At 38.0% G+C, this 12,115-nt stretch overlaps 1 protein-coding gene across 4 annotated transcripts in view; it reads right to left on the reverse strand.

Annotated features, from left to right (window-relative positions):
• Nucleotides 1-766: 766 nt before the first annotated feature.
• LYST (lysosomal trafficking regulator) overlaps nt 767-12,115 on the reverse strand; it is an 88,617-nt gene continuing 77,268 nt past the window's right edge. For 3 of the 4 annotated variants that reach the window (XM_026793826.2, XM_014267439.3, XM_074537501.1), the window contains exons 46-53: nt 11,492-11,681; nt 10,490-10,626; nt 9,657-9,755; nt 6,096-6,235; nt 5,700-5,797; nt 4,514-4,670; nt 4,232-4,303; nt 767-2,865 (exon numbers count right to left, since the gene is read on the reverse strand). In XM_026793826.2, the coding sequence (XP_026649627.2) occupies nt 2,727-2,865; nt 4,232-4,303; nt 4,514-4,670; nt 5,700-5,797; nt 6,096-6,235; nt 9,657-9,755; nt 10,490-10,626; nt 11,492-11,681 (1,032 nt within the window). In that variant the 3' untranslated portion in view covers nt 767-2,726. The remainder of the gene's footprint in view (nt 2,866-4,231; nt 4,304-4,513; nt 4,671-5,699; nt 5,798-6,095; nt 6,236-9,656; nt 9,756-10,489; nt 10,627-11,491; nt 11,682-12,115) is intronic. The other variant, XM_074537502.1, reaches the window with a different exon arrangement.

The following is a 12,115-nucleotide window of genomic DNA, read 5'->3' on the forward strand; positions in this document are numbered from 1 at the left end:
CCCACCACTCCATTGTTATTTTTTACTATTATATTTTTGCTTAATTCAGTTCAGGCTATTTTTTTCCTTCTGTTCATTGTCGTGGGTTTGTCTAAGCAGTGGATCTCTAAATGCAAGATCAGGGTTCCCTTTCAGTAATGGGTTGGAGACTCCCTCTCCCACCACAAGTGAATACCCAGCTATTGCCTCCCCTTCCCTTTCTCACCATGTCTCTCCACTACCAGAGCAGAAAGGTTGGGATTTACCCCAGGATCCTGCAATCAGGTGGACAGGCCTTGCCCCATGAACATATCCCAAACTCTGGCTGGCAGAAAGAGCCTCACATCCTTTCAGATGCCTCCCCAAGATCCCAGTCTTCCAATTTCCACCCATCTTCCTGAGAATCCAGAGAAAATTTGCTCTTCTGCCTTTGCTGCTCAGACAGGTTTTCAGTGAGAAGGCAGATGGAAGGAAGGGCAATGTCTCTGCTTTGAGAGCCATCATTTCATCCAAATTCTAGTCATGCATCCTATGGGAAGGAAGGACATATGCACACATGTGCAAAGTGATATAGATAGAGTTTCCCACTTCCATTCTCACACTCACCACCTTCAGTTTGACAGACACAGGATGTAGTCCATAAATGGAAGTTTCCCACTTGATGATTTTTAAAATATGAAAGACAAGGGAATCAGCAGAAACTGACCTGGAGCAAGGCATGAAAGATTCCCTAAAAGAAGAAAGTTGCAACTAAGCCAAAAACATGTTTCTAATTATCTCAAAATGGTTTGATACAAAGATCTGTTTATTACCCAACAATGTGACAGTGTATATACAAATACAGTGTGGAATGTGACATTTACAGGAAATTTAAGTACATCATGCACAGACACTATTGCAATGTTATTTTAATAGTTCCAGAATATTAAGCTGAATAAATATTCCTTGCTTCAAAAATCATTTTTACTTTTACAGAAAAATATATAATATTGCACTCTTTACAAGGCCAGCAGTTTTGCATATTGGTTTGTAACAAGTGGAATTCTACTTTATAAAAAAATAAGCCTTTGTGAGCAACACCCCAAAACAGGGAGCACAAAAGCACCCCAAAACCACAATGTTTGTCTTTTTTCTCTTAAACAAAGCACATCACATCAACATGAGCCAGGAAGCTTTTCAGTCAGTACTTGGACCTTACATTAACATTTAGACAGAGAAAAATAGGACTAAAGCCATCCCATACAATGCTGCTACAATAATATGCATTTTAAAACTCAATCCATACAATATGCAGCCACTGCTTAATTGAACCAATTGTGTCATGAACTATGAGAACATTTTTCTTAAGTTTTTCTAGTTTGAAAAGTTCTTAAATTGGGAAGTCTCAAGACTTTCTGAAGACTATTTGGAATTTTCAAAAGAAATGTAAAGATTGCTTGTGTGTGTGTGTGTGCCACCTTTGTCATGACCTGACAACTCCATGTGAAGTGTTCTGAAAGCAGATGGGCCTTTAACATGAGAAGACACAGCTGTTTGAACGGCAATAGCAGAACACTTCAGTGATAAAAAAGCAAAGCAATTTAAAAGGAAAATGTAACTACATCAGACTTGCGTAGCATTTTTGCTTTACCATTCGCATGACTAGTAAGCACTCAGTCATGATGCCAAGTTTAGAGGTCTTCAAATCCATCAACTGAAATACTAATTTGTCATGTGGCCTAAGATTTCAAATTTTTTAAGCTGTTCACAACAGAGGCTTATTTTTTCCCCCTCATAAAATAGCACCCAGGAATACACGACAAATGTGCACAGTGTATCTGTGTGAACCTTTCCGAATAATCTGATGCTTATGAACATTGATTATTCAAGCAGTTAGATTCAAACATTTTACAGTGTATTGAACCTCAATGACACTGGAACAGGAGCACATCTGTTCCTTCTTTAACACCTCTTTTTAGAGCTCTGGAAGATAAGCTGTGTGTGTACATAACAGATGTTCTGCCACAGAACTGCGATAGCCAACTAGCACAAAGTTAGGGAGTTCACACTGCATTGTGATCTAACCACTGTTTCATGATGCCATGAGGTATCTACCCATCACTAAGACAAATATTTTATTGTTGTCTGTTGCAAAGACTATTACAGTAACAGATAAGATGGCAAAAATTACAAATATAAAGATAGCAGAAATTCTATTTTTAGCATTACAATACCATAAGATGGTGCAAAAAGCACCTACTAAGTTCTTTGCTTCTCAAAAAAAGCAATTTTAAGTGGTCGTTGATTTTTAAGTTTCGGACTGCTTATCCCAGAGCTAACCATCCCACACTCAACTAATCAGATATACATATGCTGACATTTGAATAGATATTTACAGAACTTGATGCTGCTGATATTTTACATACTAAGAGGGGGAATAAGCATCATTAATTTTTTTAAATACTTCTGTCCAAGAAGTGATTTAAAAAATACCATTGGTGTTTTATATTGCAGCATTGAGCATTTCTTAGCCACTTTGCTGGCACTGGATAATATGACCAGAGCTTCCCACTGACCTGGATATGCTTCAAGTTTGTGCATGCACATATGCAACCTCACAACAACCTTAGGCCGCTCTTTTTAAAAACCCCACCTATTCAGTCATTCTGGAGACATTCAAAGTACTTCCAAGTCCAGTTCAAGAAGAGCTCCTGTAGCCTATTGGATTAAAGTGCATCAGAGACACGAGGCAGCAGCAGGCCCTGCCGTCACCCTGCCGCGTAGCTGCTGAGGAAGGAGTAGAACATGGGCAGCTTCAGGCGCTGCTGGTCCTTGCGGCACCAGGCGATGACGTTCCCATCGCTGTTAGCCGTGAACAAGTGGTGGCCGTCGCAGGAAAACGTAAGGCTGCAAAACAAGGAGAGAGTCCATCTTTGTACCAAATGGGGCTATTTATAATGCTGGAAGGCATTAAAAGCCCATGAGAGTTCAGCCAACAGAGGTGAGCTGTCAGGGGAGGCCCAGTGCCTACGCTAACACAGCCATATGTTTGCATATATCTGCTTATCCACCTGTACCCAAACAGGCTGAACAGCAGCTTTGGCCAGCACTTCAACATCCCCTGCAGTTTAGTACTCATTTCTTTGCAGTGTCACAGCAAAGGCCAGGATTAGCAGCAAAATCCTACCCTCTTCCCTTCTCTTTCTGAAAGGAAAGGTTTTCCTTTCCTTTCCTGCAACAGAGCTCAGTGCCCTCTGAACTTGCACTGCTGACAAAGGCAGAAACTAAATCCATCAGACTCCATGGCACAGCACATAACTTTTGTTCAGATGGGCATTTTTTGAGCAGTAACAGGGCTAGTAAAGCCTTTCAGTCATGCCATGAGTAATGTTGGAGAGCATGAAGGTCAGCATCCATTTACTGCCACATTTAAGCACGAAACTTTAAATTATTCAAAAGCTACTAAATCGTTATCTACAAGCTTTGTGAAATATGCTGCTTAAAGGAGGTAACAAAGACAATAACTGCTACCAGACAATCTTCTTAATTTCTAAAAAAAATGGTAGTTTGGATTTTAAAGGGTATTTTAACAACAGTCAAAACAAAATTTTTCAGAGTCATTTGTTACTATGCTAACATTAAGATAAAATTTTGGCATAACTCTAAGACCTTTTGCAGACTACTGTACTGCTGGGGATATCAAAGAGTCAATCCTTTGACCACCTTCTAAAAACGCTTTGGCACAAGAACTCTGCTCATCTAAATCAAGGGGACTCTGAGAAAACTAACTACACAAGCACTCCAAAATGGCAGCTTCCAGGCTACTCTGAGTTGCCTCTTTCTCCAGCATTTCCCTCCACCATCAGAAAAAATGGAAAAGGCAGTATTTTCATTTAATTTTGAGGAAGAAACACTGTATATTTAAGTCTGGCATAGTTAAGATTACCTCGTTTTAACTCAGATTCTGAGGAAAAATATTAAATTTTAAAATAAGAGGAGGAGTTACTGTTCAGTTTTCAAGGGAATCCTGCTAATTCCCATCTGCCAGCAGCAGAATGTAGTTATTACTGTCATTACCAATACAGCACACTTGTGCTCACTTTGCTTTCATGAATAATTAGTAGGTTTGCATCGCTCTTTTTAGGCACGGGCATTTGCCTCCTATTTTCATGTTCAATACTCAAGACTATTTTGTTGTGGCTTTGTTTGTGGGTTTAGGGGTTTTTTTCCTAAAGATAAAAATGCATTCATTGTACACTTAAGATCTCTTTACCTTACAATAGGTTTGGCTGACTTGGAAAATGTTATTTCGCGTACCGGCTTCAAATCCCACGTACTCCACAGTCTGAAAGAAAGAGCCATTTTTCTTCACACTTGCTTTTACAAATACTTCAGTGATAAACAATCTATTTAGCAACTGCTAAGACTGGGAGCTGAGTAACAGCTTGTCCACCTTCTTTAAAGCCAAATAGCAGCATGATGTTTGGCTACATGCTCTCAAACTGTAAGCCTAAGTGATAGAGCATTTTAATAAATAAACATTTCAAATGCTTACCTTACAACTCCATTCTCAAGGCCCCCTGCAATCACATTGACAGACACACCTTCAGGCTGGTTGGAGAAAGCAACAGAGCAAATACTTTCCCTGCAGTGCACGTGTCCAACAAGATCACCATTAACTGTCCAAAGTCTCAAATCACTGCCTCCTCCAACTGTAACAGAACATAACATGGGAGTATTAAGAAAATAAATCTAGATCACAGTTAAGTCAATAACATTTAAATATTCCATGGTACAGAATTCAACTTCTTGAGAGTTCATAACTTTTAAATGACTGAGTAATGTCTGCAGTTACTTCTCCGTCTCTCTCTGAGACAGGAAGCACACAAACCACCAAGCCACTGCAGTGATTTAGAAGCCATCACAACCTATTTATGGAGCTGCAGTGATTTAGAAGCCATCACAACCTATTTATGGAACATTTTACTTACAAAGCACTACGTGAATTTACTTTTAATGACCATTAACAGGGAAGGCACTAAGATGGAATTCATACTAGCTATCTAAGCAGTTAGTTCTCATACCTTAACTTGCATTTTAAGCAAAATACTTAAATAGCAAGCACAGTTATCTGGCATTATTTGATTATATCAATAAACTAACAACCCAATTACTGTTTTTGTCTTGAAAGGAATTGTCTTAAAAGGAAATATTATGTCCCTTATACTAATTAACAAATAAAATGCATTGCAGAAAAAAAAAAGGTTTTGTGAGCTATAGAAATTGACTTGAAAGTCTCCAAGTAAGTAAAAAAATGTAAATATTAATTTTTTTAAACTGCCACAATAACATCCCCTTGTCCTTTAATACCCCTTGCCTGTATCTGTAGTACATGGTACTTCCCCAAAGAATTGTACTTTTGACCAAAAAAAAAATCTGTCTCAAAATGAAAGCAGTCAACATCACAAAATGGGAGTCTCCCAGGCACCTTTGAAATTTCACATCTTTTTATAAAGAGACCAAGCTGTTGGCCTTCATAACTCTACATTACATTCAAACACCTGCCTAATCACTCCTGGAGAAATTTGTATGTTACCATGTAAAAAAAAGCCAAATGTTGCTCCTGTATGACTGAATGCATCATCAGATGATTAATACACACTCAGGAACTAATTTAATTACAACTCTCATGATTTATTTCATCTGCAAGTCAAAACAGCTTTCCTGACCGACAAACATACCTGAATCACAAACTGTTGCAATATCACCAGTGGTTTCACTGGCTGAAACTGCAGTCACAGGACTCTTGTGTCCAGCCAGACTCTGGACATAGCACAGCCTGAAGAAAACAAAGAGAAGAAGCCTAAATTTCAGACTCAAATACAAAAAAGGTCATTCGAGGAAAATCTTAAAACTAATTACATTAATTTCAATCAACATTTGCTCAATTATGGTATTTTTCATATTCACAATAAAATTTTAGCACCTTTTAAGAGAAAAAGCTGTAAGGGTTTGACTTCCCAATAAGATATACACAGAACAAATTCAACTACCTTCAAAGGGATAAAGCTACCCAATAGTGGGAAAACCTGTATTTATAAGAAAGCTATAGGAAAAAGTTATATGTATACTTGTACCTGTTCAAATCCCATATTATGCAGGTTCCATCTTTGCTGACACTGATCATTATACTGTATGGTTTGCACACAAATAAGCTTGTTATTTCTGCTGTGTGTCCATACAGATGGACTTGTGACTCCATTTCTATCTCTGAAGGCTGAAAAACAGCAAGGTAAGAAACTCTCATGAAAAAGAAAATTAATGTCTCTTTTTCTAAAAAAGATAAGCCTAGTTAAAGTCTTGGATTTCAAAGAACGGTTCCCATTGCTTTTAATTTTAGCATCTATGTTCATGCTTTATTATGCTTAACACTTTATAATGTGATAAAACATAGCTATCATTGATGTTCAACTTTTTGCTTCCAGTGCTTTAGCCTCAGCAAATATATTGATGTGATCCCATGAACCAGAATGAAAAACTACTGTAGCTCTGTCTCAATTGCACACCTTGAAGTCAGCTGATTTGTTTTCTGCAAGACTGCTCTTTCCATACAACACTGAAATGACAGTTCTCAATGTTTTAGCATCTAGTGAAGACACTTGGAAACATAAAAGGAAAGCCCAGCTTGGAAGTTGTCAATCTCCATACAGCAAGTTACTAGGAATTTCTCAAGTTGGTGCCAAGTTCTTTAATGATAAAGTTGGAAAAACATGCAGGAAGTCAAGTTTAAATACAGAAATGGCTAGGTAAAAATTAAAGCAGCAAAATTTAACACCAAACAACAATTTTTATTCAAGTTATATAATTTTAAATGACTCAGACTTCCTGAAAACTGGCAAAGTTGAAGGATCTTAATCAGAATGCTAATGCTTTATTTAAGACAACTTGCTGTACAGGGATTAGAATAATCTTGGTGAAGGAAGAGAACAGTTTTCTGCTGGTTTCCTCACCCATGTCACAGCACATCACCTGCAGTTTTGTATGAGGGTACAGGATGCCTACCTATAGCAGGTCTACAAAAAAACCCTTGAAAGTTCAAACAGACACATACACACATGCTGAAGTCACAGGTTGTAGAAAATGTACATTTTTCACTAAAAGAGACAACCTAATCTATGTAGTACTGCAAAAGGCAATGCACAGTCTGACAACAGAATGACCTGCTAGTTTGCTCTTGCTACTGAGCATCTTATCCATATAAAACACATTTATAAAAGCACCCAGGTATCATTCTCAGTGACACCTCACACATAAAAATCCTTCTTTAATCCTTTCTTAGTTAAGAGAAAAGAAAATTATACAAAAATTTTCTATAACAGCAACAAACAAGACTTGTGTTTTTATGAAGAACTGATTTTCATAACCTTTTTACTGTGGTTCTCCCACTTCTTTAAAGTGTTTCCTCTTAATCTGCATTTCAACACTTGAACCAAAATCAGCACCCACCTTTTGCAGCTTCTCCCTACCACACTAATAGCAATGGTTTATTGATTTTTATAGTAATAATACTGCAATGAGACAAACTGGAATTCTAATACCAAGTGTATTAAGTTATATTAAGTTCTAATAAGTCATGAAATAGGTACTTCTCACGCCTGAAATGTTTTCCCCTTCTTACTTTTCCCCCGCTTTTAGGTGACAAGCCCTAAAATGGTATCTAGATATGGGAAAACATGCATTTACATATCTGTCTTTAAACAGCAGCTCTTCTGCCTACAGGAGTCGAGAGGGGAATTGAAATTCTTCCCAGTTTTACCCAAACAGGTCCTCCAAGTGAACTCTCTGTTTGCAAGACACCTCTAACAATCAGCAAGTGAAGGCTGAAATAATGTGTACAACCAGACACCTGTGGCTCGGGCTCATGCAGGTGTGACTGACTGTCAGCACAGATCAGAGTCAAAGCAGCACTTCATGGGGTTTTCACCATTGTAAGGCAAGGAAAAACAGAGCACCTGGAGCACAACATGGAGCCAGTTTTGAATTCTGACAGCATGCCTTTAAGTTCCCACACCCAATTAACAACACTTTGTACTTCATGCCCATGTATTGCATTTATACAAATGTGAAATGGCAAAATATTCATGTTTCAAGTACTGCATTATAACAAACAGTTCACTTTATTGCTGATCAGCTTACAAGATGGATACAGAGCAGATGTCAGGAAGCACATATGCATTCCCTGCAGCCCTGACTTGGGTAACTGGCTCAACGACAGGAGCTACAAAATTGACACAATGTCCCTCTGCCTGGGGCACGTAAAACTGTCAGTGCTGAGAAATTCAGCAAAGATGGTCTCAAAGAACATCATCTGTGCAGATGAACAAAAATCACTTTTTTCTAGGAAACGGAAGGAACTCAAGAACCATAACCCCACTAACTAAAGTTTCTTTTCAGCTTTGCAGAAGGCAAGTATATTCAATTTCTAGTTAAAAAATAACTGGAATCCAAGTCTCAGTACAGGTTATTTACAAGTTCACTATTCTGGGAAGCAGTAAAGGTGCCTGACTTATGATCCCACTAAGTAAAGCTTGCAGGCTTGAAGCTCTGCTTCATTTCCTGAACTCAAAGTGCTGCTGAGCTTAGGATGTATGAGTGGCAGACCACCAGAAACCGCAAGAAAGCCAAAGGGAAAAAAATTCTAAAAATCACTCTGTTTATGTTCTTCCTAGTCTAAGCATCTGCTATTTGCCACTACTGAAAACAGAAAACTGGGTAGGCATAGCAGACCATACCAAGGTTCTCTCCAGCTCATGCTAATGTAGGGATTCAAGAGGATCAAGGAGTACAACACCAAATATGTTTGCCAATACCTGTGTCAAGCTACAACTAGGAAATCACTTCAGTTCAGTTGTTGCTATGGGTAATACTGTAGACACACCTAAAACGAGCTGTTAGGAAAATTGTCTACTCTTTGTTAAAACTATGGAGAACAGAAGTTACTGCTAAAGAAAGAATGGAAGATTCAGATGGAAGCTTGAAAACTCAGTCAGAATTAGATTCTTAATTTTGAGTTTGATTTATGCTATTTTTATCAGCAAACAGTATCAAGGGACTTTCTACAACTCTCAGTATTTTCCACTAATAGATTAGGTAATGCAAGCTACTTTCTGCCTTCCCTACTCACAACTTTGCCCCTTGGAGAATATGACAAAGTAAAGAGGCTTGGTGGTTAGTATATATACACTGTCTGAGAATTCATCACTTAAACTCTGTAGTTTAAGTGCCTTCTGCACTTGAATTATTGTTTACTTTGGGGAATTGCATTGCACAGCTTCAGTTAAAGCACTGGTTCTGTCTCCCGCACAGAAGTTACTCCTTAATGCAGGGAGCTTCACTGTGCCAGAGAGCTTCAGTTCCAGCCCTGTCCTGAACACAGTCAGGGCTGTACATGTTGTGCACTCAGGTGATGAGGACTGACTAAAGCCTAGCTGTATGTAAACAGCAGCTTAAGAAAAACAGGCAAACAAACATGCTGAGATGTCAGAGGAGCCTTCAAAATAAATACTAAAAACCCATATAAGTTTTTAGTCATTATCCAGAATACAGCTTTTTCTCATTTTTCCTGTTAAAAAAAAAAAAGACTGTAATACTGAGTACACGAAATCCTTTATTTATGAATTATTTCCTATGTAACTTACTGTATTGCTGGTGAATCTGTTCATATATGCTGTGATGACACCAGATTTACTACCTGTGAACAGCTGACAACTGTCTGGCACCCAAGCACAACTTGTTACCTTGAAAAGACAAAACAAATCCAGGAAAAAATTAGAACAGAAAAACTATTCTAACTGCTGTTCTCATTAAGCCACAGCATTTGGTCAAACCCATTCTTTATTAGTTATCCTATGAAAAGACATGTAAAACACCTAAGCTAAAGAAATCCAAGAGCTAAAATATAGCTATTCTAGGTTGTATTTGTTACTATGTCAGAAACAGAGTAAAGTGGGAGTTTTATGTAGCCAGGAATTCATAGCTAAAGAGCAGTGCAGACTAGTGCACACTTCAAGATCATCCACCAAAATCTTTTTGCAAGATCTTACCAGTCACTGGATTGTGACAGAAATTATGTAGCTTTCCCTAAAAATCTTATAGACAATCTTTTTCAAATGGATCCTAAACTAGAGTGGAGTTGTTCTTCCAACATGAAGCACCTACACTTTTTTTCTGTATTGATTTTTCTTGGGACAAAACTTAAAACTTGATTACATTCACAGCAATATTCTATAAGAAGGAAAAGATACAAAAATCAAATTAATTCAAAAGGAATCTTTATCTAGTACAGGAAAACAACAAGGAACAAGATAAAACAGTGGAGCGCATTCCAAAGCAAATCAAAAAGATTAAAAGGAGTTGCGACTGGATGCTCATCTCCAAAAAAGGCTAAAGCAAGAGTATCCCACTGCCAAGTCAAGCCACCACTTAAACTACCAATATTAAACTGAAGAGCAAGAGACTGATTTTGTTTTACCTGATGGAGCTGAGAGCTCTGTATAAAATTGACTGGAGGCTCACTTTGCTTGCTCTTCAGCCGTAAGATGTTATCGGCATAGCCCCAGCTCAGGATGGCTGACCACTGAATGTCAGTGCTGTGCATGCTCCTCACGCCTGAGGGAAGGCACACAGCATGGTGTCATGTGCACTGCAAGCCTCAACCATTCACACAGTCAACAACAAAAGGCTCAGGTTCATGTTTTATCACAAATTCAAATATAACCTCCCCAAAGTTTCAAAAGAAGGTATTGTCTGCAACATATATAAACAAACAGTTTTCAGAGACCAAATGAACATTCCATCTTCTGCAAAGACAATTTGCAACCTGGACAAAACTTTTTTGAAGAAGAGATGCATCATTTGAGAACAGAGAAAAAGGGCAGATAATACCACCTAGAGAAACAAGTGCTTGTAACTTCAAGGAGAATGTTACTTATTTTTGTTGACTAAATGTGATTTATTTTTAGAAAGCCTGCACTAGTATATGCCACCAAGAAAACAAAAGATTGTGAGAACTTGTTTGTACATTCTCAATAAGAATCCCTCCAAGAAGTTTAACTGAAAGCAGAAGATTCTTCACCTCTGCTTTTTTACTGTTAACTTTTCTCATTGTCTGCCTCTAAAATCCATTTCTTAAGTTTTCCTTTCTGTTGCCACATGCATTTTTTCATCTCTTTTTCAGTTCTTGGACCCAATCTGTTGGCAAGTTCTAAAGTTAAATTCTCATGCTTCAGCCACTTCAATGAAAAATATGAATTACAGAATGCCTCTATTATAGTTTTGAAAGTTATAAGGAAAATCCACCCTCCAGTAAAGATACCACACATGTGGAAGCTGTTAATGGAATTATAAATTAATCTTTGGCAAAAGCAACTAAACTTGGGAAGTTTGCTAGAGAACAATAGTAGGATTAGATTTATTTTTTTTAGGCTCATTTCACATATATTGTGCATATAGAGAATAAAGCACAAATTCATACCTTGCTCCTTGCTATATATCATCAAAAGGCAGAACTTGCTGGACAAGCCACAGATAGCCTTAGTTGGTAAAGCTTGAAGAGAGCCAAACCTTTCTCCATGTGGTTGGCTAAAGCAGACAACAGGGTCTGGAGCACTTGGGGAACCAACATATTCTCCCCACTTCAAGCCCTTTATCCATGGTAATGGACTCTAAAACAAGCACAGACAAGGTTCAAATTATAGAACTTTCAGAAAAACCATTTCATTAGTAATGTAGAATGATTCATGTCACTTTCCTGTAAGCAATCACATGGTAAGGACAGCTGAAGTCATTACTCCAAAACCACTAGAGAGACAAATTCAAAGCACTTTAGTACCATCAGTTAAACTGTTTGCTTTAAGGTAGTTCTACTGCTTCTTTAAAGGCATAGGCTGCAAGCTTCTAGTTCAGGTAGTTTAGTGAAAAATACAGATCTCTACATCCAAGGATGAAGTTTATGACTGGACTTTAGGGAAAAAAAGTGCTTGTAGTGAAGAAAGTTTAATTGTCCTACAGGCAGTAAAAAAGCTGAGGATGGAATGGAAGAAAGCACAGTATGTGTTTGCTGGCTATAGGTCTGCACACAGATTCCACAATTCATCAT

The sequence above is a fragment of the Zonotrichia albicollis genome, chromosome 3 (assembly GCF_047830755.1).
Source record: "Zonotrichia albicollis isolate bZonAlb1 chromosome 3, bZonAlb1.hap1, whole genome shotgun sequence".
Taxonomy (NCBI): Eukaryota; Metazoa; Chordata; class Aves; order Passeriformes; family Passerellidae; genus Zonotrichia; species Zonotrichia albicollis.